Source organism: Octopus sinensis, linkage group LG3 (genome assembly GCF_006345805.1).
Source record: "Octopus sinensis linkage group LG3, ASM634580v1, whole genome shotgun sequence".
In the NCBI taxonomy this organism is placed as follows: Eukaryota; Metazoa; Mollusca; class Cephalopoda; order Octopoda; family Octopodidae; genus Octopus; species Octopus sinensis.
The window spans coordinates 5,012,111-5,039,109 of NC_042999.1; the positions used below are offsets into that span (position 1 = coordinate 5,012,111).

Genomic DNA, 26,999 nt, shown 5'->3' on the forward strand with positions numbered 1-26,999 from the left:
TTTTAGGGCTTATAAATCTAATATTTTCCTATCCTTCCTTAATACCGGTTCCCAAATGCTACTCATATCTTCACTCGGTCTACTTAGGAGGTTGTTGTGTCCAAGCATATATGCTGCTTCTTTTAGTTTTCATATTTCATATTTTCAAGTGGTGTTCTCTGGATTGAAAAACACCTTAGGAATGAGAACCCAGTTTCGAAACTTCCACAAGACACCTGAAGAAGGCTGGAGACGTTGTGTTAACAATAAACAAAATGAGGACAAATATCCATCAAATGTAAATAATGTAGTTTTTCTTATGTCTTACTGTTTGAATTAATCTTTATGTAAAACACCCTTAAAACATTTCTATATTTAACAGATGAGGAATTATGTACATTATTTACATAACGTTGTGTTAACAACAAACAAGATGAGGACAAATATCTGTCAAATGTTAATAATATAAATAATGTACCCTTAAAACATGCTTTTAAAGTAACAAACATACTTTATGAAAAAAGATATTTGGTAGCTGGGTAAAGTATCTTTTAAAGAGTCACATGGAATGGAGAAAATGTCAAAGAGTAAAGATGAAGAAGATGATATTAATCGTCTGGAAACCGTTCAGCGACGTGCAACCAAGAGAATACCCTCCATCAGGCATTTGCCATATTCTGAACGCCTTACTTCCCTGGGCATGGATACATTGAAACTCCGACATCTAGCAGCTGACTTGGCAGACACCCATAAAATTATTAACCATCTAACTAACAACTCTGAGCACCTTTTCAAACTCCATCTGTCTAACACCTGTGGACATGTTTACAAAGTCAGAAAACAGCACAGCTCCCATGACTTTCGGAAACATTTTTTCACGCTGAGAGTTGCTGAAGCATGGAACAAACTGCCGGCATCAGTTGTTAGTTGTCGGATCACTGCATCCTTCAAAACTTCCATGCTTCCTGAGATTCGCCAACACTACACCTGATTTTCTCCTCTCCATACACACATCAAGCATGGATCTGACTCATACACTGTTCACTTACCAAACATTTGTACATTACTGCACATACTCTGACAAGTTGTGGTGCACCTGAGCACTGTATACAATAATTCCATTATTATTATTATTATTATGATTCATCTGCTGATTTTAATCACGCTGAAGCACAAGTTAGAATAGTTTGAAGAACAACATAAACGTGGAGTTCTTGTTGAAATATTTCAAAGACAATACACTAAAGAGATACATGGAGTTCTTGGAGGTAAACTCTGCCATTAAAATATCAGAGGAGTGTTTTAAGCCTTTTGATATCACTCTGCCTCAGAGTGTCCCTCAATCTCTGCTACAAATTTCAAAGGGGTCTAAATTAGAAACCTTTCATCAAAATTTCATTCCAATTTATGCTTCAACAAAGTTATTTTAGTAAATCCTTTGTTATTTTCAAGATTAACCCTTTAGCTTTTAAACCAGCCATATCAGGCCAAAAGTATTCTGCCTGTTTTATGTTCAAACTGGCCACATCTGGTCTCTTACACCAACCCTACAATATCGTTTTAAAAATTAACAGTTACCTCATCAAAATCTCATAGCTACAAGATAATGCAGGATTAGTTCAAAACAATGTGGATGAAGAAGCATGAATTTTGGTAGAATAATGTAAACACTAAAGGGTTAAAGGAAACAAAGGCAGTGTATTTCTACTGAAATATGGTAAAAAAAAAAGGGGGTTAAATAGGGGATGAAAAGATTCAACAAATTCTTCAAATAAGTTTTTAAAAAAAAAAAAAACAATTACAATAAATTTTTTTTAAATCTTGCAGATACTTACCTGGCAACAAGGGACTTCAGTACTTTATTATGACGGCTAACAAAATCTATGAACGTTGGTGGTGTCAGCCTGGGAAAATATTGTACATTATTAAGTACACGTAGATGTGTGTCATAAATCAGAATAGTAATAATTCAATCAGTCCGTTCCCAAAAACAAATTTTACACCCATCGCAGAATAAAATTGTTATTTAATTTATGCACAATTACAAAAATGTTTTCATAATTTTAACTTTAAAATCAAATGATGCTGCATGTAGTTATAATCTGATTTTTGCACATAATAAATTTAAATTTTAATGTATATCATTAATATCCATTATAAAGGCATAAATTTCACAAACAGTTCATAAGTGAATTGTGCTCAGCAGCTCATTGGCATTAAACATTATTAAGTGTAACTGTTACTTATTCAATTGACCCTGAAAGGATGAAAGGCAAAGTCAACCCCAGCAGAATTTGAACTCAGAATGGACGAAATACCGCTAAGCATTTCACCCAGCATGCTTACGATTCTGCCAGCTCGCCACATCATCATCATCGTTTAATGTCCGTTCTCCATGCTGGCATGGGTTGGATGGTTCAACTGGGGTCTGGAAGCCATGGAGGCTGCACCAGGTTCCAGTCTGATCTGGCAGTGTTTCTACAGCTGGATGCCCTTCCTAACACCAACCACTCCGTGAGTGTAGTGGGTGCTTTTTACGTGCCACCTTCTTAATAATAACGCCAATGATGACAATAATAATAATAATAATAATAATAATGATAATAATAATAATAAGTGAAACTCACGGTTTTGGTGTCAAACATGTACAACACTGATAGAAAGCCTGTATGACAGCACATATTCGGGGCACGGTGGCAGTGATAATGTCTTCATTTCTAACTGGCAGAGCCTTAATGTTAAGTGTTGTTGTACTGGAGTCATTTTCTGTCACAACTTCTTTACTTTCAGATCCTTCTTCTGGGACTTCTTCTTCACTCTGATTTGGGTCTTCGGTCAACGACGTTTCTCCTTCCTCTTCTTCTTCTTCTTCTTCCGTATTCTCGTTACAAGAATCTTCATTTACATTCTTTTCTGACGCTCCGTTATCATCCTGACCTTTGGACACCTCAACAGATTCGCCCACTTCTGCAGGTTTGACTTTTGTCCCCTCCCCCTGCATTTGTGGTCCTTCACCAGCCTGTTTTGTGCTAATGTTATTGAATTCTTCTTCCAGAAGATTCAGCCAGTCTCCAAGCAACTTCCATAAGACTTCTAATGGCTACAACAACGACAGATAAATAGAAAGATGAAGAAGACGACCATGTAGAATGCACTGGAAATCACAATTGAAAAATCAAACCAAGGAACCGTAGTAACAGAAAAACTAAAACACTGCCATTTCTACAATAAATATTTATTTAATCCTTTTGGTGCCAAACCTGTCTGAGCTTCACCCTGGTTCTATGAGACAAACTTTCTGTTTTAAAATGATTTAAATTAAAACATTCCATCAAAATTCTATGTTAATTTATGTTTGACTAGCACTATGACCCAGCAATGCCGGGTCATAGTGCTAGTGCATGCATATACAGCTGTGTGCGTGCACACATACACGCGAGTACTGTCCAAATCTCCGACCAATCACATACAGCTAGCTGGCATTCAATTGGCCTATCAAGTTTTGCGTATTTTGATTGGGTTTTGGATAGAAAATTCGCAAAAAAGTCACTTCTATTGATTTTTTAATGGCTTTGCGGGGTGATTGGGGAAATGTAAAGATGTGCACGACCACCCTTGGACGGTTTTGAATGACCATAGAAAGTGCGAGCCCTCTACCTGAAAAATTGTGGATTTGTATAAAGGACACACAGACAGACATTTTGCCGTTTATATATAGAGAGATAATGACAAAATTATTTTAATAAATTCTTCACTATTTTCTAAATTAATTGAATCAAAATCAGCCTATTTCAACAGAAACATGGTAACAAAGCACCATTTTGAATTAATCCTGCATTATCTCAAAGCTTTGAGATTTCAATGATGTGACAGTTTATTTTTAGAACGACACTGTAGGACAGGGATGAGAAACCAGATTTAGCCATATTGAACATAAAACAGAATATTTGGGGAGCAGTTATGGCTGGTTTAACCCTTTAGTGTTCAGATTACTCTGTTAAATGTAATAATTTTTCACTCAAATTGTTTTTAATTAATCATGTATTATCTTACAGTTTTGAGGTTTCAACGATGTGATTGTTTATTTTTGAAGTGTCAATGTAAGTTAAGTGCGAGAGGCTAGATATGGCCAGTTTGAATATAAAACATGTAGAATATTTAGGCCAGATATGGCCAGTTTAAACACTAAAGGGTTAAATGCTAAAGGGTTGAGCAAACATAAATGTAGCAAAGAAAAAAAATATGTATAGCTTACCATGAAGATTTTATTGGCTTTGAGGTTAGCAGCTGACGTACCATTCAAAGGGACTAAATTATGAGATTTGCTTTTGGTCTTTGTAGTGTAAACTTGTTGATAAAGTTTACACAAAAAATTGATACATCTTAATAAGCACTGTACTTCAGATTCTAGAGAACTCGAAACACTATGGTAAAAAAAAAAATAAAGGCAATGTACAACTCAACAATTATCTTGATTTGAAGATAGGAGCTGAAAGAGAATTTCAATCCGTTACTGGCAAAAAGCCTGATATTTTTTAGTTAAAAATTTACATATATTTTCAGCAATTCAAATAGAAGCATCAACCACAATACCTATTTCTTTACTACCCTCAAGGGGCTAAACACAGAGAGGAAAAACAAGGACAGACAAATGGATCAAGTCAATTATATCGACCCCAGTGCATTACTGGTACTTATTTAATCGACCCCGAAAGGATGAAAGGCAAAGTCGACCTTGGCGTAATTTGAACTCAGAACGTAATGGCAGACTAAATACGGCTACGCATTTCACCTGGCGTGCTAACGTTTCTACCATCAACCATAATACCGCCAAGGTATTATATAAGAAAGAAGCACAAGTTACAAGAGTCAATGGGACATGTTTTGGTTGAGGGAGTCATTTGCCTGAGTCAGGGATTCAAATCTTAGCACTGAAATCCAAGCAAAATAGATTGCTCAACATTTCTTGACATTTGCTTTGGTTCAATTAACGCAAATACAAGAACCAGCGTGTAGAAGGACCAGGGTTGCTGAACGTCAAAATAAATGCAGTTTTGTTGTATAAATTTTCGTCCATTTATAAACACTTGGGTGTATATTTAACACCATTCTGCATCACACAAGAGACGATTCTTCCCCTGGTTAGAGTGATAGTCAACTGCAGGCAACATTCCCAAACGATCAAGTATCCGTTCTTGACAGACAGATGAGATGAAGCAATGTAGAATGATGTGTCCTGCAGTGGATTTCAGCGCACAAGTTATGAGCAAGCACAGAGAGAGAGAGTGTGTGTGTGCGTGCATGCATGCATGTGTGTGTGTGTGTGTGCATGCATGCATGTGTGTGTGTGTGTGTGTTTGTATCTCCTTGTCATGACATCACATGACAGTCGTAAATGAGCATCAGTCATACAAGCAGTTCTTCATTTGCAGCATTTTGCAAGTACATGTGTGGCCATGGAGAAATATTACCCTACATGGAAACATGTAAGGGACAGCAAAACTCCATCTGACCCATGGAAACACAGAAAAAAAAATGAACGTTAAAAATGATGATGATGATGATGATGATGATGATGACAATGATGAGCTGGAGGTTGATGAGCAAGGCTAAACATAACCAGTGATTGTATGTCTGACACCCCTCGTACCAGACTGTCTGAGACTGAAGTGAAGTCTAATGTGTTGGGTATACTTGACATATGAATTGCTGTTAAGTAAATGAACAGCTACTTCTATGCACTCAACTCAAACAAAGGTAATGAGAGTTATTCAAAGCCAGCGCTGCCTGACTGGCATCTGAGTCGGTGACACGTAAGAGCACCAACCAATCGTGGCCATTTGGCAGCCTCCTTTGGCCCCTGTGCCAGTGGCACGTAAAAAGCACTCACTACACTCATGGAGTGATTGGCGTTACAAAGGGCATCCAGCCGTAGAAACTCTGCCAGATCAGACTGGAGCCTGATGCAACCTCCTGGCTTCCCAGACCCTGGTTGAACCATCCAACCCATGCTAGCATGGAAAATGGACATTAAACGATGATGATGAGTACAGTATATTAAACAACCACTTCATATATAATTGTTAATACAAGGAAGTCATGAAGCTCCAACAATTCACATATAATATCAAAATTTATAAAAAGAAAAGCAAAACTAAGTCTGATGAAGACTATGCTTCACTGAAAAGGTCCTAATGAGACTGAAACATGTCGTGAGTTACCTTCTGTGTTTGCCAAAATAATCAACTAATATAATTAGCAGTGTATCTCCTTTTATCTCTCTGTTTGTCCATACCCATGAAATGTGCATCAAAGGCAAATAGCAGTTATATTTTCACTCGCTCTCTCTCTATTCTAAAACACTGACAGGTTATTTAAGTCAGCTGAACACTGAGAAGAGATTTACACTATAAGTTTCATTGTGTATTACCAGCATCCTCATTGTTTTAATGTCCATTTTCCTATGTTTCCATAGGTTGTACAGAGACTATCGAGGTGGATTCCCTATGGCTGGATACCCTTCCACTTTAGCTGTTTCCAAGTAAGGTAATATTTCCCCATGACCAGATATGTTTTCACAGAAGGTTGGAAACAATGGCCACCACTGGCATAACAATGATATTCGTTTACAACTATCATGTGATGGCAAAGAGACAGCAACATACACATGTGCACACATATGAACACACGCAAATATATATATATGTATATATATACAATCATCATCATCATCATCAGTTAATGTCCGTTGTCCATGCTGGCATGGATTGGACGGTTTGACCAGGCTGGCATGCTGGAAGGTTGCACTAGACTCCAATCTGATTTGGCATGGTTTTCTACAGCTGGATGCCCTTCTTAATGCTGAGTCTTTTCCCATCTAACTCTGATGATGGTTTAACTGGCCAAAATTTCGAAGTCACTGTCACTGATATTCTTGTTTAACAATAATAAATTTATACTCTGCAAGAGTACAAAATAACTCATCAGATTAATGTCAAATTGTTTTTATTATTATAACTGAACATAAAAACAAATATTAACACAATATATATATATATATATATATATATATATATATATATATATATAAAAACACAAGCAAAACACCCCCGTCCAATGGACGGTGCTGAGTTGTCAAACATTTAAACCAAATTTTCTCAAAACAACTTGTCTGACCGTCCCATAGGCCTCCCCTTTGAGAAACACTGATTTAACCTAAATTTGAGACACCAACAAAAGAAGAAATAAAGATAGACTTTTTTCTATTCCAAAGAAAAACGATTTTATTCACACAAATATGCAACTGAAGAGTTTAAAGTACCAGAAATGATAAGGCTGTTGACTGGGAGAACACAAACATGGTTTAAACAGTTCTTTTCATTAAAAATTAATTAAGCATGCCTTTATTTCAATAAAATTTTTGGTTTTGTTAAACGTAGTTAAGGCAAAAAAAAACTTCTTGAGAAACCAAATAGTCTTTCCTTCCTTCATGGCAAGTTTGAAGGAAATATCTTCTTTTGCATCCTACTTTTTTGGTCTCTTAAATATTCTGCATTTTGTGGCATTATTTCAAGCCTGCCAACTTTTTTTGCGCAAACTGCACGTGCATTTTTCTCGCGTACGTGTAGTATCGATTGCAACAGGTAATGTACTTCTATGTACAAATGCACGTTCCCATGGCTTTATCAATCGCATTCTCACCTGGAATCGATTTTTGTCATTTTTTCAAGACTTATACACGCCCTGATACTGTTGATATCTACATATCAAATTTGAGTGCAATCGGATGGAGGATGCCCGAGATCCTAGAAGACACACAGACAGACAGACAGAACGGATTTTATGTAATATATATATATATATATATATATGAGAGAGAGAGAGAGAGAGAGAGAGAGAGAGATACACACAGAATATGCTTCTTTCAGTTTTTGTATACAAAACCCACTCACAAGGTATTGTTGGGGCTAAAGTAGAAGATGCCTTCCCAAGGTGCTGTACCGTAGGTCTGAACCAGAAACCACATGGTTGGGAAGGAAGTTTCTTAACCACACAGCCATACCTGCACACCATACAGTGTTATATATAAAATGTAACTTACCTGAATAACTTCTGTCCGATACTAAAAGCTTGTTCAGCAAGGCCTATCAATATTCTATCAGCCGTTTCTTTACTCTGATGCTGACACAGGTGAGACAAGACACGGTAGAGCTACAGGCAGACAAATTAAAAAAACAAATGACATAGATAATTAATTAACAATATAATTAACAATATAAAATTCTGGATCGGTTTGAGTCTCTACTGTAAATTTTGCATAAGAAACAAAAACAAAGTAAAAAAAGTAGTGTACTGTGAGAATGTTTTGACTTTTTTGTACTATAAACGCAAGCCATTCTCTCTAAAACAATTTCCAGTACATTTCTGGGCCCTGGAACCTTGAAAACTGCAGAATGTTGTGGTTTAGCTTATTAGCACAGAAAAGGAAATAACTGGGCATTGATGGAACGGAGACAATTATTGATGAAGGTTTTGTGAGAAAGGTTCATCATCATCATCATCGTTTAACGTCCGCTTTCCATGCTAGCATGGGTTGGACGGTTCAACCGGGGTCTGGGAAGCCAGAAGGCTGCACCAGGCTCCAGTCAGATCTGGCAGTGTTTCTACAGCTGGATGCCCTTCCTAACGCCAACCACTCCGTGAGTGTAGTGGGTGCTTTTTTATGTGCCACCGACACAGGTGCCAGACGAGGCTGGCGAAACGGCCACGCTTGGATGGTGTTTTTTTTGTGCCACCGGCATGGAGGCCAGGTGGGGCTGGCACGGCCACGATCGGATGGTGTTTGTTACGTGCCCACAGCATGGAGGCCAAAAAGGGTTGAAAGTAAAAAAGACAGTGAGAAGGGATATTCAGAAAGATGAGAGTAAAACAGAGACAGTTAGAAGATATTACTGACTGGAAGTGAAAAAATAAACAACAAGAGAGATGAAAGAAGGAAGTGGGGGAGGAATCGGTGGAATGGTTGGTGAGGTGGTATGGGCATGTGTTTAGGAGGGATTTGCATTTGAGGTAAATGGAATGCGAAAGCGAGGTAGACCAAGGAACAGGTGGAGGAGGAGGAGATTGATAGGGTTGGTTTGAAAAAGGAGGATGCCTAAAACTGGGCAAGATGGTGAGATGGTGTGAGGGTGGTTGCTATGGCATCGAGGTAGATCCAGCCACCACCGTTAACAGGGACCAAACCCGGATTTAAAACACTGGATGACGATGTCCCTAGAGCAGTAGAAGAATGTTATTTTCACAGACAAGTCATCCTTTAACTTATTCCGACCACTGGCTGAGTATACGTGTGGAGAGAGCCAAAAGAAGCATTTGACCCAGACTGCCTTCTTCCAGCTGTTAAACATGGACGAGGAACTGTGATGATCGGGGGAGGAGGGCTATATCTTGGAAATCTGCCGCCCCAATGGTTTCCCTTCATGGCAGAATTAATAGTCAAGACTATTTAAGCATTTTATCTGATCAAATTCATCCTATGGTTGTGGAACTGTTTCCGGAGAGAAACGCAATCTTTCAGGATGATAATGCACCAATTCACATGGCTAAAGTTGTTACTGAATGGCACGAGGAACATTCTAGTGAAGTTGAACATCTTATCTGGCCACCACAGTCCCCAGATCTCAATATTATTGAACATTTATGGTGCATTTTAGAAAAACAAGTAAGGATTCGATATCCTCCACCATCATCACTACAAGAACAGGAGTCTGTTTTAGCTGAAGAATAGACAAAAATTCCTTTGGAAACAATTCAAACTTTGTACGAATCCATACCTTGTAGAATTCAAGCTGCAATTACTGCCAAAGGTGGTCCTACATCATATCAAAATAAATTCATTTGAAATTTTAAGGTGTTTCCATTATTTTGTTCAACCCCTGTATATATAAATACATAATCTGTGTGTGTGTGCATGCGTGCGTGCTTGTGTAATATATGTAAAATTTATTTAGCCAGAGGGGAAGCAGATAAGAAAAAATTTGCCAATGTTCTGCGCCGTGAGGACCAAAGACTGGAGGTGTTTCGTGTTGCAAGACAGTGTGTGAGAGAGAATCGTGATGTGGTAGGAGAGAAGTGTGTTCGCATGGAAGATGGTTCACTTGCGCTAAATGAGGATGCGAAGAGAGAGGTTTGGAGATGCCACTATGAAAGGTTGCTGAATGAAGAAAATGAATGGGATAAAGAGAGTCTGCCGAATGTTGACCCAACAGAGGGACCAGCTATCCGAGTTGATAGTTCTGTGGTAGCTAAGGCAATTAGAAGCATGAAGACAGGGAAAGCCCCAGGCCCATCAGGAATCACTGCAGAGATGCTCAAAATGTCTGGTAGTGTCGGCTATAGCCTAGTCACCCATATAGTTAATCAGGTGATACACAAAGGGGTCATACCCAATGACTGGTGTAGCAGTATAATAGTCAACTGCTACAAAGGTAAAGGTGATGCCCTAGATACAAATAACTACAGAGGTATCAAGCTGTTGGACCAGGTGATGAAGGTTACGGAGAGGGTCATAGCCCAACTAATTAGAGAGAGAGTTAGTTTAGATGAGATGCAGTTTGGGTTTGTGCCAGGGAAAAGTACTACTGATGCTATATTCCTGGTAAGGCAGCTGCAGGAGAAATACCTAGCCAAAGATAAGCCCCTGTACCTGGCTTTTGTTGACATGGAGAAAGCCTTCGACAGGATCCCCCGATCCCTTATCTGGTGGGCAATGAGAAAACTAGGGATAGATGAATGGTTAGTGAGAGCTGTGCGGGCCATGTATAGGGACGCCGCTAGTAGGGTGAGGGTTGGAAATGAGTACAGTGAAGAATTCCGGGTAGAGGTAGGGGTCCACCAAGGCTCAGTACTCAGCCCCCTCCTATTTATCATAGTCCTCCAGGCAATAACGGAGGAATTCAAGACAGGATGCCCTTGGGAGCTCCTCTATGCTGATGACCTTGCTCTAATTGCTGAGTCGCTATCAGAACTGGAGGAGAAGTTTCAGGTGTGGAAACAAGGATTAGAATCGAAGGGCCTCAGAGTCAATCTAGCTAAAACCAAAGTCGTAATCAGTAGGAAGGTAGACAAATCACAAACACCTTCAGGTAGATGGCCCTGCTCGATCTGTAGAAAAGGTGTAGGTAGAAACTCTATAAGATGCACCAAGTGTAAGCTATGGACACATAAGAGATGCAGCAATGTCAAAGGAAGGCTAACTAGGAAGATGGTTTTTGTATGTGGCAGATGCTCAGGAACAATAAACACTGAAAATGCTCTGAGACCAACTTCCGTCACTTTCCAGGGAGAAAAACTAGAAATAGTTGATAGTTTCCGTTACCTAGGTGACCAAGTCAGCAGCGGGGGCGGGTGTGCTGAAAGTGTAACTGCTAGAGTAAGAATAGCTTGGGCAAAGTTCAGAGAGCTCTTACCTCTGCTGGTGACAAAAGGCCTCTCGCACAGAGTGAAAGGCAGACTGTATGATGCGTGTGTACGAACAGCCATGCTACATGGCAGTGAAACATGGGCCGTGACTGCTGAGGATATGCGTAAGCTCACTAGAAATGAAGCCAGTATGCTCCGATGGATGTGTAATGCCGGTACTCACACTCGGCAGAGTGTAAGTACCTTGAGAGAAAAGCTGGACCTAAGAAGCATCAGTTGTGGTGTGCAAGAGAGACGTTTGCGCTGGTATGGTCATGTGGCGAGAATGGATGAAGATAGTTGTGTGAAAAAGTGCCATACCCTAGCGGTTGAGGGAACCTGTGGAAGAGGCAGACCCAGGAAAACCTGGGACGAGGTGGTGAAGCACGACCTTCGAACTTTAGGTCTCACTGAGGAAATGACTAGAGACCGAGACCTCTGGAAGTGTGCTGTGCGCGAGAAGACCCGGCAGGACAAGTGAGTCCACAACCCGTGGCCTTCTACATGGGATGGAGCCAGCCTACGTATGCATACCTTCCCTTCTTGGGACACAAAACTCTACTTGTGAAGACGTGTTGAGGCAAGTGAGGATCAGAATCGAAATCGATCAATGGAAATTGCGGATGTGCTACCAGTGCCGGTGGCATGTCGAAACTGTGCTTGTAAAGACCCATTGAGGCAAGTGAGGATCAGAATCGAAATCGATCAATGGAAATTGATCAATGGAAATTGCAGATGTGTTACCAGTGCCGGTGGCATGTAAGAGAACTTTCCGTTTCGCGACCGTTGCCAGCACCGCCCCGTTTCGTGTCCGTTGCCAGCCTCGCCTGGCCCTCGTGCCGGTGGCACATAAAAAGCACCATCCGTTCGTGGCCGTTTGCCAGCTCTGTCTGGCACCAGTGCGGGTGGCACGTAAAAAGCACCCACTACACTCACGGAGTGGTTGGCGTTAGGAAGGGCATCCAGCCGTAGAAACACTGCCAGATTTGAATGGGCCTGATGAAGCCTTCTGGCTTCACAGACCCCAGTAGAACCGTCCAACCCATGCTAGCATGGAAAACGGACGCTAAATGATGATGATGATGATGATGATATGGATTCCTAGAATCGAGTGGCTATCACACAGTTGAAGCATTGGTGTAACTATGATGTTCTGCTGACCTGATGAGCCAGCTTTGTTTATCTGCCTTGATTCGTAAATATATAATTCTATTGTACAATGCATAGCATGCATATTATGCAAACCTAATTTATTAAACACCAAAATTATTATTACATGATGAAGGCTGCGAAACAGCTGTGATCCTAAGGAGAACAAATGGTTGAATAGAATATACATTCACCTCTCATACCTCCTGACTTGTTATGGTTTATACATATAGGAGGGGTATCTGGCCAGAAAAACCCTACCAAAACAGACACAGTAGCCTGGTATAGTCTTCTACCAGGCCAGCTCCTGCCAAACCATCCAACCCATGCCAGCATGGAAAACAGACGTTAAATGATGATGATGATGATGATATATGTATGAATGTATGCATGTATACACACACACATACACATCTATGTATATTTGTGATTGTAAAACAATTTTTTTTAATTAAAAAAAATATTCATATCCATATGGCACATTAAAAAACACCATTCGAGTGTGATCGTTACCTGCGTCACCTAACTAGCACTTGTGCTGGTGGCACATGAAAAAATATTCGAGCGAGGTCGTTTGCCAGTGCCACTGGACTTGCTCCTGTGCAGGTGGCACATAAAAAGCACCATTTGAGCATGGTCATTGCCAGTACTGCCTGACTGGACCTCATGCCAGTAACATGTAAAAGCACCCACTACCCTCTCGGAGTGGTTGGCGTCAGGAAGGGCATCCAGCTGTAGAAACATTGCCAGATCAAGATTGGAGCCTGGTGCAGCCATCTGGTTCGCCAGTCCTCAGTCAAATCGTCCAACCCATGCTAGCATGGAAAGCGGATGTTAAATGATGATGATGATCATCATCATCATAAATGATATAAAATTCTGTTTGAAATAAGAGATTAGTGCAGAATTACCAATATTCTCTGAGAACAAACCAGCCAGAAGCCGATTCCTTTATTACTCAGGTAGAATCCGTTATCCTTCTACTAAATAACAACTTCTCTAATGATATTGATAAACACCCACCTATTGATATAAACTGATATAATCAAGTCATCAATACTGTTTTGCTTTGTTTGTTTTTTTTTGTTATTTTCATATCTGATTGTTTACATCTGATTGTTAAAGAGCTTCATCTGGGTCAACGAGTGATAAGTTCTGTTTGTTTTCTGGGCTGTTCGTGAATTTCTCAAATCCAGATACACAAAGAGCCATCCATGGAACTGATAAACCGACACTAATGATGGCACTACATGTGTACACACGGATCTACTCACACAATCAACAACCACATGCATGCATGCATGCACATGCACACGAGCGTATGCACACAGATCTCTTACACAACAAAACAACACTAAACCTCTGTAACTTCACATCTGAACATTTACATATATCCAGACAAGTCAGTAATATATCAGATAAATACTTTTCAAATCCATTGTCTCTCTCTTTAATCTGATTCAAATGAATACAACAACCGCATCATCACCATCATCATTTAACACCCATCTTCCATGCTCACATAGATTGGACAGTTGAACAGGATGCAATGAGTCAGACGATCACTGCTTTCTAAGCATGCATAGCTACCATTGTAATTAATCAATATGCTAAATTAAACAGTAAATAAAGAAAGAACATAATTGGTGCATTGTATGTCTATCTCCACTGCTGCCACTACCACCATTGGATACCAATCTTCCATGCTGACAAAGGCTGGATGGTTTTACAGGATCTAATGGGTCCAAGAACCGCATCATACTCCAGTTGGTCAGCTTTAGCAATAATTTCTATGGTTGGATGCCCTTTCTAACACTAACCACTTTACAAGAGTGGCAGGAGTGGCTGTGTGGTAAGTAGCTTGCTTACCAACCACATGGTTCCGGGTTCAGTCCCACTGCATGGCACCTTGGGCAAGTGTCTTCTGCTATAGCCTCGGGCCGACCAAAGCCTTGTGAGTGGATTTGGTAGACGGAAACTGAAAGAAGCCCGTCGTATATATGTATCTGTATATATGTGTGTGTGTGTGTGTTTGTGTGTCTGTTTTTGTCCCCCCAACATTGCTTGACAACCGATGCTGGTGTGTTTACGTCCCAGTAAATTAGCGGTTCGGCAAAAGAGATCGATAGAATAAGTACTAGGCTTACAAAGACTAAGTCCTGGGGTCGATTTGCTCGACTAAAAGGCGGTGCTCCAGCATGGCCACAGTCAAATGACTGAAGCAAGTAAAAGAGAGTGTATTGGATGCTTTTTATTGTGAGCCTGCCATGCAGTTTGCAAAATCTAAGGTCCCTTTTGACGAAGTGGGGTTATATTAGGGAGGGCAGCATCTTTATGCTAGAAGGGACTAAAGCAGTGATTCTCAACCATTTTTTAACCTATGGACCCCTTTGATTGCTATTTTACTCATGTCGACCCCTAAGGGTCATATAGACCCCAGTTGAGAACTGTTGGGTTAAAGTACGAGAGAAGGGACCAAAACAGAACAGGTGTAGAGGAGCTATATGGCTACTCACATTTCAGAAGAAAAGGTGGGAGTTGCCAAGGTGAATACTCAATGAACAAAGGGAGCAGAGATGAGTGGGGACAGGAGAACTGGAGGTGTATGTGGGTAGGGCTTGTTTATCATCATCATCATCATCCTTATTTAATGTCTGTTTTCTATGCTGGCATGGGTTGGACTGTTTAACAACAGCTGGTAAGGCCAGGAGCTGCACCAGGCTCCATTGTCTGTTTTTTTTACATGGCACCAGCACCAGTGCTTTTCACGTGGTACCATCGTCAGTGCTTTTTAAGTGGTACAAGTACCAAAGGGTCACCATGTACCCTACAAGAAAAAAAACCCTCGACTAGGAGAGGGGAGTAGTATTGAGGGTGTGTGGCTTTGTATTAGTTGAGAGATTTAAGGTAAAGAGGGAACAGATAAGGGTGTCTTGCTGTAGGGTAGATACATGGATACCCCAGTTGGAAAAGGAAGGAGAATGAGTTGGGGAGTAAGGTATAGAGTGATAATGAGAAAGATGAGGGCAGAAATGTGTCAGGACATGTCCTCAAGGGACACTGGGTGTAAAATTACAAATAAACTGCAGTTTGATGAGAAATGGCCAATGAATAACAATTATAAGAAAGAAAGAAGAATTTTCTTCAAGGGTCAGCTTACCATTTTTTCCTTTATGTTTTCTTTCTGTGTCATTTGAATTAAAGAATCAAAGAGGCGTGGCAGAGAAGAAAGCAGCAGGGCACATGTTTCACCATAACCTCCCTACAATTGAACAAACATTTAATTACTGTCAGTCATGTGGGTTTCAAATTTTGGCACAAGGCCAGCAATTTCAGGGGATTGGGGTGAGTGCTCAACTGGTACTCATTTTGTCAAACCCGAAAGGATGAAAGGCAAAGTCAGACTCCAACAGAATTTGAACTCAGAACATAAGGACAGACGAAATTCCACTAAGCATTTCGCCCAATGTGCTGGTGATTCTCCAGCTCACCACCTTATTACGGTCAGTCATTTTGGTTCACTGTTACAAAGATTATGTCAATACATTACACAAGGCGCAGGAGTGGCTGTGTGGTAAGCAGCTTGCTAACCAACCACATGGTTCCGGGTTCAGTCCCACTGCGTGGCACCTTGGGCAAGTGTCTTCTGCTATAGCCCTGGGCCGACCAATGCCTTGTGAGTGGATTTGGTAGACGGAAACTGAAAGAAGCCTGTCGTATATATGTATATATATATATATGTATGTGCGTGTGTGTTTGCGTGTCTGTGTTTGTCCTCCTAGCATTGCTTGACAACCGATGCTGGTGTGTTTGCGTCCCTGTCACTTAGCGGTTCGGCAAAAAAAAGAGGCCGATAGAATAAGTACTGGGCTTACAAAGAATAAGCCCCAGGGTCGATTTGCTCGACTAAAGGTGGTGCTCCAGAATGGCCGCAGTCAAATGACTGAAACAAGTAAAAAGAGTAAAAGAGAGAGGAAGGCATCATGTGTGTGCATGCGAGCCCACATGGACATTGTGTGTGTGTGAAGAATAACCTGTTTCTTTACTACCCACAAGGGGCTAAACATAGAGGAGACAAACAAGGACAGACAAAGGGATTAAGTCGATTACATCGACCCCGGTGCGTAACTGGTACTTAATTTATTGACCCCAAAAGGATGAAAGGCAAAGTCGACCATGGCGGAATTTGAACTCAGAACGTAACGGCAGACGAAATACGGCTACGCATTTCGCCCAGCATGCTAACGGTTCTGCCAGCTCGCCGCCCTGTGTGTGAAGAATAATCAATCTAGTGCACAAGTAGTCAGGGTCCCAGCACATAGTTTATAAGTGCTACGAAAGTAGGTGTTGAAAAGATTTCTTCTCGTGAAATATGTCCCCCATACAAAATGTATTTCAATAGAAATTTAGATTCAAGAAACGAATAGCAAAAAAAAACTAAATACAATAATTTTGCATTGATTTACCTCAACCGTGACATCAAGGGGAGTCCTACCCTTTTTATCAGGCAAAAACTTAGCTCCTCGATTCAGTAAGATGAAAGCTGTATCTCTTTGTCCATGGCTACAAAATATGAGAAACATACATTAATAAACAACCTGTGTTTCTTTCAATTACTTTAAATATAACAAAGAATTTAGTAAAATAACTTAGTTATCATTAAGCTAGTGTTAGGAACACAAATTGTGACTAAGGTTTGGTGGAAGATTTTAATCCAAAACTTATGAAAACAAAACATTTGTACTACAAAACCAGAAGTGGTTTCAGCTGGGTTGCTAACAAAAGGGTTAAAATATCATGGAGACTTTAACCCTTTCGTTACCGTATCTATTTTGAGATGATCTGTGATTCTTTCAATTAATTTTAAATATAACAAAGAATTTAGTAAAATAACTTAGTTATCATTAAGCTAGTGTTAGGAACATAAATTGTGACTAAGGTTTGGTGGAAGATTTTAATTCAGAACTTATGAAAACAAGACATTTGTACTACAGGGCCAGAGGCAGTTTCTGCCAGGTTGGTATCGAAAGGGTTAAGTCAATGAATTAACAATTACCTGCAAGCAAAATGTAATGGAGTTGAACCAAAATGATTAGATCTGTTTATATCTGAGCCATTGTCTAATAAACACACCACTATCTGAAAAATAAAATGCAAAAAAATAAAGAAAACTGTTATAATATTTACTGATGATGAAAAATTGATGTTAAAACTCCCTCCTCAAATCTGGAATATTCTCTACCTTTTATCTTTTAATTGTTTCAAGCACCATCTTGAAGAATACAAATCAACCACAGGACTTTGCTTTTCTTTCTAAGCCTGGTACATATTCTATCAGTCTTTTTGCTGAACTGCTACGTAATGGGGATATAAACACACAAACACTGGTTGTCAAATGATGGCTGGGGGACAAACACATACACACACATATATATATATATATACATACAACAGGCTTCTTTCGGTTTCCGTCTATCAAATCTACTCACAAGGCTTTTGTTGGCCCAAGGCTATATAGTAGCAGGTTTCAAATTTTGGCACAAGGCCAGCAGTTTCAAAGAGTGTTAAGTCTATTACATCAACCCCAGTATTCAACTGGTACCCATTTTATCAAACTTGAAAGGATGAAAAGCAAAGTTGACCTTTGTGGAACTTGAGCTCAAAAATGCCACAAAGCATTTTGCTCAGCACAGTTATAATAATAATAATGAAATTATTGTATACAGGGCTCAGGTGCACCACAACTTGTCAGAAAGTGCATATAAAGTACATGCAGTAATGTACAAATATATGGGAAGTGGACAGTGTATGAGTCAGATACATGCTTGTGTGTGTATGGAGGGGAGAAAATCAGGTGTAGTGTTGGCGAATCTCAGGAAGCATGGAAGTTTTGAAGGATGCAGTGATCCGACAACTAACAACTGATGCTGGCAGTTTGTTCCATGCTTCAGCAACTCTCAGTGTGAAAAAATGTTTCCTAAAGTCATGGGAGCTGTGCTGTTTTCTGACTTTGTAAATATGTCCACGGGTGTTAGACGGGTGGAGTTATGATCTTGCCAGCTCATCACCTTATCACTTATTTGATAATGACAAAGTTATTTTACTATCCTGAACGCCTTACTTCCCTGGGCATGGACACATTGAAACTCCGACGTCTGGCAGCTGACTTGGCAGACACCCATAAAATTATCAACCATCGCACAAACAATAACTCTGAGCACCTCTTCAAACTCCACCCATCTAACACCCGTGGACATATTTACAAAGTAAGAAAACAGCACAGCTCCCATGACTTCAGGAAACATTTTTTCACGCTGAGAGTTGCTGAAGCGTGGAACAAACTGCCGGCATCAGTTGTTAGTTGTCGGAGCACTGCATCCTTCAAAACTTCCATGCTTCCTGAGATTCGCCAACACTACACTTGATTTTCTCCCCTCCATACACACACAAGCATGTTCACTTTCCAGACATTTCTACATTACTACATGTACTTTATATGCACTTTCTGACAAGTTGTGGTGCACCTGAGCACTGTATACAATAATTTCATTATTATTATTATTATTATTTAAATACAGGGATACCTCACAGTATGAGCTTAATTCGTTCCCTGACTGAGCTCATCTTACGATTTACTTGTTTTACAAAGCAATTCTCCCCATTGAAGTTAACTAAAATATAATTAATCCGTTCCAGCCCCCCAAAACCATTAAAAAATAATTTTTTATGGGTTTTAAAACAGAAAAAGGTCTGGTTACAAGTAAAATGACAATTATGAAAAAGAGAATGCAAAAGAAATATGTAAACTGGTTTTTATTAACTGAATTACCTTAAAGATGGGATGATTTGTGTGCTTGTACTCTTTTACTTGTTTCAGTCATTTGACTGTGGCCATGCTGGAGCACCGCCTTTAGTTGAAGAAATCAACCCCTGAACTTATTCTTTGTAAGCCCAGTACTTATTCACAGACACACAAACATATACACACACATACATATATATATATACATATATACGACGGGCTTCTTTCAGTTTCTGTCTACCAAATCCACTCACAAGGCTTTAGTCAACCTGAGGCTATAGTAGAAGATACTTGCCCAAGGTGCCACGCAGTGGGATTGAACCCAGAACCATGTGGTGGGTAAGCAAGCTACTTACCACACAGCCCACCTCTGCAGATTTCTGCCAGTACTTCAAGCCAAAAACTCACACAAGTCTTGGTTCATACAACAAATTACTTATACAATGGGACACTCGTACTGCGAGGTTCTACTGTGCTTCAAAAATAATTGCCAGGAGAAATTTGCTAACAAAAAGGCTAATATCTGTGGGACATTAAGACACAAACATGAGACATAGGAGGTGGAGGAGTGGAGGAAGAGGAGGAGAAGAGAGAGAGGGGGGATTTTTAGCTTTAATAAGACCATGACAAAGTTACAAAGACAAGATGAACACAGAAAGTAAAACTTATAACAACATTAGACAGAAAGAAGACATCAGAGAAAAGTAAAGATGAGAATAAACGTGAAAAACGACTTGTAAGAGAGAGAGAGAGACATTGGTACTGACCGAGTTGTGTCCATTCTGACATGCCACATGAATTGCTGTTTGACCTTGGCTATCCTATAAGAATAATAATAATAATAATAATAATAACAATGATAATAATAATAATAAAATAGAGGTAACTCGAATGTGGAATCTAAAAACAGAAACAATTCTTATCATAGAAGGTGCATTAGGCATGATGAAAAAAATATTCAGACAAATACATAACAAAATCACCAGGATTGAAATTTTGAGGGAGGGGGAAATCGATTACATAGACCCTAGTGTGTGACTGGTACTTATTTCACTAAGAAGAGTTGATTGAAGCAGAGTTGTATACAATTCTATTTAGAATGTCTGTGTACACTCAAATGTGGGAAGATCTCTGCTGCTACCATTGTCTCAGGAGAGAATTCTCTTTGGAGATAATAAAGGCAATGCATGAGTAAGAACAGACCATTGGGCCATGAATGATATCACTGGACCGTAGAACATGTGGTTAGGGGTCATTATACTTCATGTACCTGTAATTCAAAGGGCTAGTCTTGTTACATTCTGTACTATACTGAATCTCCCTGAGAACTACATGAAGGGAATGCGTGTCTGTGGAGTGCTCAGCCACTTGATAATTTCATGAGCAGGCTGTTCCATTGGTCGGTTCAGCTGGAACTGTCATCGTTGTAACCAACAGAAGGCCAGTTTTTTAACGCTTCATCAACTACAAACACCAAATCTGTTGTTCGCAGACCACCAAGAACTGCTGTTCTTATAGATAAGCGGCAAAGAATAAATTTGCTGTTGATGTTTGTTTGTTTGTTGAGCGAAGCGGTGTTCGTCCCAGAGCTCGCAAGATCGCACCTCAGGATTGTCTGTAGAAGTCCGAAAGCAGAAGAGAAAGCAGGTCAACCCCCGACACCGAGAGCATCGACGGATGGATGAATGCGCATCCAGGCTCAGCGGTTGCGTAGGAAGTTGGGGACAAGAAACAGGAAGAAAGAGTGAGAGAAAGTTGGAACGAAAGAGTACAACAGGGGTCACCACAACCCCCTGTCGGAGCCTCATGGAGCTTTAGGTGTTTTCGCTCAATAAACACACACAATGCCCGGTCTGGGAATCAAAACCGCGATCCTCCGACCGCTAGTCCGCTGCCCTAACCACTGGGCATTGCGCCTCCACTGCTGGTGATGTTCCTTGACTATGGTGGGATATGTGTTTCTTTAGAACTTTCTTAACTGGCATCCATGCTAGTGGAGCGCTAAGAGTACCGTACGAGTGAGATCGTTGCCAGAGCAACAAGCTGGCCTTCATGCTGATGGCATATTAAACACACACCATTCGAGCATGATCATTACCGCGTCGCCTTACTAGCACTTGTGTTGGTGGCACGTGAAACATTCGAGTGAGGTTGTCGCCAGTGCCGCTAGAATGGCTCCTGTGCAGGTGGCACATAAAAAGCACCATTTGGGCATGGCCATTGCTAGTACCACCAAACTGGCCCTCATGCCGGTGGTACGTAAAAGGACCCACTACACTCTCGGAGTGGTTAGCGTTAGGAAGGGCATCCAGCTGTAGAAACTCTGCCAAATCAAGATTGGAGTTTGGTGCAGCCATCTGATTCGCCAGTCCTCAGTCAAATCGTCCAACCCATGCTAGCATGGAAAGTGGATGTTAAACGATGATGATTTCTAACAAGAAAAGCAATACATTTACCTGAGTTTATAAATCAGTAAAATGGTTTTTTAATAAGAGGGGAATCCGAATACTTACCTCTATGTCAACATCATTAACATACAAGAGAAGATCGTGTAATAACTCAGTCCGGCCATTAACGGCCAACCAATGGATCTGTAAAAGAAGAACAGACAGAAATTAGAATGGTGCAAGTATGGCAGAGTGGTTAGGCTGCTTGCTTGCCAACAATATGGTTCCAGGTTCAGTCCCAATGCATGGCACATTGAGTGTGTGTCTTCCACCGGAGCCCCAGGAAGACCAAAGCCATGAGAATGAATTTGGTAGGCAGAAACAGAAAGAAATGAGTTGTGTGTGTGTCTCTCTCTCTCTCTCTGTATGTTTGTTGGTGTCTCTTAGTCTTGACATTGTGGGATTATTGCAAGGCATTGTAACCAAATTCGATGACTGGCACCTGTGCCAATGGAGTGCTAACAGCTCCATCCGAGCGGGATCACTGCCAGAGCAGCTGTCTGGCTTCCGTGCCGGTGGGCACATAAAAAGCACCATTTGAGCATGATTGTTACCAGTGTCACCATACTGGCACTTGTACCGGTGGCACGTGAACAAAACATTCGAGCGAGGTCGTTGCCAGTGCCACTGGACTGACTCCTGGGCAGGTGGCACATAAAAAACACCATTTGAGCATGGCCGTTTCCAGTACCGCCTGACTGCCCCTTATGCCGGTGGCATGTAGAAGCACCCACTACACTCTCAGAGTGGTTGACGTTAGGAAGGGCATCCAGCTGGAGAAACTCTGCCAGATCAGATTGGAGCCTGGTGAAGCCATCTGGTTTGCCAGTCCTCAGTCAAATCGTCCAACCCATGCTAGCGATGATGATGATGACTGTTGTGCAATGGCAATGTCACTGAAACCCAGTCTCAAGTGAAAACATGTCTGGCAAGGAGGAAAGATTACCTTGATTGGAATCAGGTGAGGGTGAGCAACAGGAAGGGCATCCAGCTGTTGAAAATCTACCCTGATGAATTCTGCCAATCCCATACAACCATGGAAAGGGGATGTTAAAATGATGATGAGATTTAGGCTCAGGAAAGCTCCTTCACTTGGATGTACACACAGACAGACATTGATCAGTAATGCATTAGGTCATCAACAGGCATGAATACACACACACATACATACAGTGGTATCTTTCTGTTTCTCTCTACCAAATTCATTCACAAGGTTTTGGTCAACCCAAGGCTACAGTAGAAAACATTTCATTAAGGTGCCCACCACATAAAAAGTACTCATGCTGGCATCGCAGAGAAAGCATCAGTGCTGGTATCACATAAGAAGCTTCCAGTCCACTCTGTAAAGTGGTTGGCATTTGGAAGGGCATCCAGCCGTAAAAACCTTACCAAAGCTGACTTCACCTGTGCTTGTGTCACATAAAAAGCACTAAGTCCACTCTGTAAAGTGGTTGGCATTTGGAAGGGCATCCAGCTGTAAAAACCTCACCAAAGCTAACTTCACCTGTGCTTGTGTCACATAAAAAGCACTAAGTCCACTCTGTAAAGTGGGTGGCATTTGGAAGGGTATCCAGGTGTAAAAACCTTACCAAAGCTAACTTCACCTGTGCTTGTGTCACATAAAAAGCACTAAGTCCACTCTGTAAAGTGGTTGGCATTTGGAAGGGTATCCAGCTGTAAAAACCTTACCAAAGCTGACTTCACCTGTGCTTGTGCCACATAAAAAGCTCCCAGTGCACTCTGTAAAGTGGTTGGCATTAGGAAGGGAATCCAACCATAGAAGCCATGCCAAAACAGACAACTGGAAGCTGGTGCAGCTCTCTGGCTGGTCAGCTCCAGTCAAACCCTTGCCAGCATGAAAAAGGGACACTAAATGATGATGATGTTAACATAGTTGGGAAGCAAACATCTTAACCACAAACCCAGCACATTCAAGAAGCCTTCAATCATTGTTCTGTTAGTCGTAGATATCCAAGAAGTGTTCACACTCACCGTTGTAAGCCCTTCGTTATTTCTAATGTTGATGTCAGCATCATGTTCTAGCAGTTTGTTAAGACATTTCCTTTTGCTGAAGAGAAAAAGAAAAAAAAATAAATAAACAGGAAATACATTTATCATCAACCCCCAACCCCTTGACCCTTGTTCTTCATTCATTATATTCATCCTCTTATAGGCACAGGAGTGGCTGGGTGGTAAGTAGCTTGCTTACCAACCACATGGTTCTGGGTTCAGTCCCACTGCATGGCACCTTGGGCAAGAGTCTACTATACCCTGGGGCTGACCAAAACCTTGTGAGTGGATTTGGTAGACGGAAACTGAAAGAAGTCCGTTGTATATATGTATGTATGTGTGTGTGTGTGTGTCTGTGTGTGTATCTGTCTTTGTCCCCACCCAACATCGCTTGACAACCGATGGTGGTGTGTTTACGGCCCTGTAACTTAGCAGTTCAGCAAAAGAGACCGGTAGAATAAGTACTGGGCTTACAAAAGAATAAGTCCTGGGGTGGATCTGCTCGACTAAAGGCAGTGCTCCAGCATGGCCACAGTCAAATGGCCGAAACAAGTAAAAGAGTAAAGAGAGTTACCCATTCTATATCTCTAAACCACCCTTACACTCCTTCTGTCCCCACTCACTTCTATTCAACTTGTACTTTTGAGGATCCACCCTGACATCTCATCACACCGCTATTCTATCCCTTTCCAACTCCACCTCAGTTACCCCACCCCCATGTCTCTACAATGGGACTATGCATAAAGATCCTCCAGAGCCAGAAACCTCTTCTGTCTTGGGCCACTTCTCTCAATTCAGCCCCTCACCTCCTCACTTAAACCCACTTCCCTTTCTGCTGTAACCCCAGGCCAATCAAAGAGGATCTTAGTCTTGCATACTACATGATAACTCCACTAGTGCTTGTTGGGGGCCACAAAAAATAAAGCACACAGTACACTCTATAAAGTGGTTGATGTTAGGAAGAGTATGCAGTGACAGAAACCATGCCAAACCAGACATTAATGCATGATGCAGTTTTTAGATCCCTTGGACTGGCACGGGGGCCACTCAGGCGGTACTGGCAATGACCTTGCTCAAATCTTTTTACACATGCCACCGGCACAGGTGCCAATAAGGTGATGCTGGTAACGATCACGCTCGAATGGTGCATTTTACGAGCGAGGTCATTGCCAGTACTGCTTGACTGGCCCTCGTGCCGGTGGCACGTAAAAGCACCCACTACACTCTCAGAGTGGTTGGCGTTATGAAGGGCATCCATCCATAGAAATTCTGCCAGATAGATCAAGATTGGAGCCTGGTGCAGCCATCTGGTTCGCCAGTCCTCAGCCAAATCGTCCAACCCATGCTAGCATGGAAAGTGGATGTTAAATGATGATGATGATAATTGATGGTGATGATGGATCCTGTCAAATCATCCAATCTATGCTAGCATGGAAGATGTACATTAAATGATAATGACGACGACGATGGTGATGATGATGATGATGCAACTTCTGCTTGGCCCAAGAAACCGTGTTGCCAGATTAGCAAACATTATTCAGAAATGCCTCAAACAGTCTGAATGACAAAAAAGTCATTAATTCCATTCGGTAATTAAGTGAACATTGTCAAAAGAGGTGTGTCTGTCACTCCAGCAAGTTGATCGTAGTAACGATAATCATTATAATTATTCATGATACTGACTCAATTGCTTATCAGATGGAAATATTTACGCTAATTTGCATCTCTGCATCCTGTGAATGTACGATGACGAGGTTGAATTAGGATCTGACACAGTAAATATTGTTGGAGTATGATTCTAGGTCATCTCCATTACGGCTGCCACATTCTCTGCTACCATCCTACATGTGCACACATCATCATCATCATCATCATGGTTTAACATCCGTCTTTCATGTCAGCATGGGTTAGAGGGTTCAAGAGGGAGCAAAGAGCCAGAGGACTGCACAGGGTCCAGTTGTCTGTCAAGGAAGGGTTTCTATGGTTGGATGCCATTCCTAACACCAGCGACTTTACAGAATGGACCGAGTGCTTTTTTTATTTTGTTTTTCATGGCACCAGCAATAGTCATGATCTCTTCGTTAGTTGCAAGTCTAAGGGCCTGAAGTGGCCCCCATAAATAAGGGAAAACAGAAGAGAGAGTGAACAATGATTCTAGGTGAGGGAGAACAAATGAGGGAGGGTAGCAAAGTGATACGAAGATAGAGGAGGGGGTAATTACTAATTAGGGGTGGGATATGATGAGGGAGAGGGAAGCAATTAGTGATAGGAGTTATTGAGCAAAGTGGTGGTGGTGGGGGTATAGAATAGGGAGCCGATGAAGTGGGTTGTGCAAAGGGGGAGGGCTACAGCTATCCTACATTATAAGGGGTGAGTTTGGGCAGAAGGGATGATGCAAAGATGACAGGAAGGGAGAAATAGATTAGGGTGGAGAGAAATCTTGAGGAAGTCACTGAAGGAAAAAGCTGGTGAAGGGGTCATAAAGTAGAGTTTTCCTTCTTCAGTCATACTGGCACATAAGGGCCAGTTTCCCTGGTTTCCATGGTTTTAAATTAACTCTCCAGAGTTCTATATTTTCTTCTGAGTGGAGATGAATTATTCACATAAATAAAAATGTTAAATTTCCCCCTTGGGGATGGTCATTGTATTTTATTTTCACAGAATGTTTAACCCTTTAGCATTTAAAGCAACCGTATTTGACCAAAATATTCTGTTTTATGTTCAAACTGGCCAGTTCTGGCCTCTCATGTCAACTGTATGGTATTATTCTAAAGTGGAGGCGCAATGGCCCAGTGGTTAGAGCAGCGGACTCGCGGTCATAGGATCGCGGTTTCGATTCCCAGACCGGGCGTTGTGAGTGTTTATTGAGCGAAAACACCTAAAAAAGCTCCACGAGGCTCCGGCAGGGATGGTGGTGATCCCTGCTGTACTCTTTCACCACAACTTTCTCTCACTCTTACTTCCTGTTTCTGTTGTACCTGTATTTCAAAGGGCCGGCCTTGTCACTCTCTGTGTCACGCTGAATATCCCCGAGAACTACGTTAAGGGTACACGTGTCTGTGGAGTGCTCAGCCACTTACATATTAATTTCACGAGCAGGCTGTTCCGTTGATCGGATCAACCGGAACCCTCGTCGTCGTAACTGACGGAGT

General features: G+C 41.2%; 1 protein-coding gene across 1 annotated transcript in view; it reads right to left on the reverse strand.

Annotated features, from left to right (window-relative positions):
• LOC115209228 (E3 ubiquitin-protein ligase HACE1) overlaps positions 1-26,999 on the reverse strand; it is an 82,987-nt gene that overhangs the window by 20,437 nt on the left and 35,551 nt on the right. The window contains exons 5-14 of the mRNA XM_029777499.2: positions 23,830-23,905; positions 21,904-21,981; positions 20,158-20,211; positions 17,645-17,727; positions 17,055-17,151; positions 15,749-15,850; positions 8,081-8,190; positions 4,235-4,403; positions 2,607-3,079; positions 1,815-1,883 (exon numbers count right to left, since the gene is read on the reverse strand). Of these exons, the coding sequence (XP_029633359.1) occupies positions 1,815-1,883; positions 2,607-3,079; positions 4,235-4,403; positions 8,081-8,190; positions 15,749-15,850; positions 17,055-17,151; positions 17,645-17,727; positions 20,158-20,211; positions 21,904-21,981; positions 23,830-23,905 (1,311 nt within the window). The remainder of the gene's footprint in view (positions 1-1,814; positions 1,884-2,606; positions 3,080-4,234; positions 4,404-8,080; positions 8,191-15,748; positions 15,851-17,054; positions 17,152-17,644; positions 17,728-20,157; positions 20,212-21,903; positions 21,982-23,829; positions 23,906-26,999) is intronic.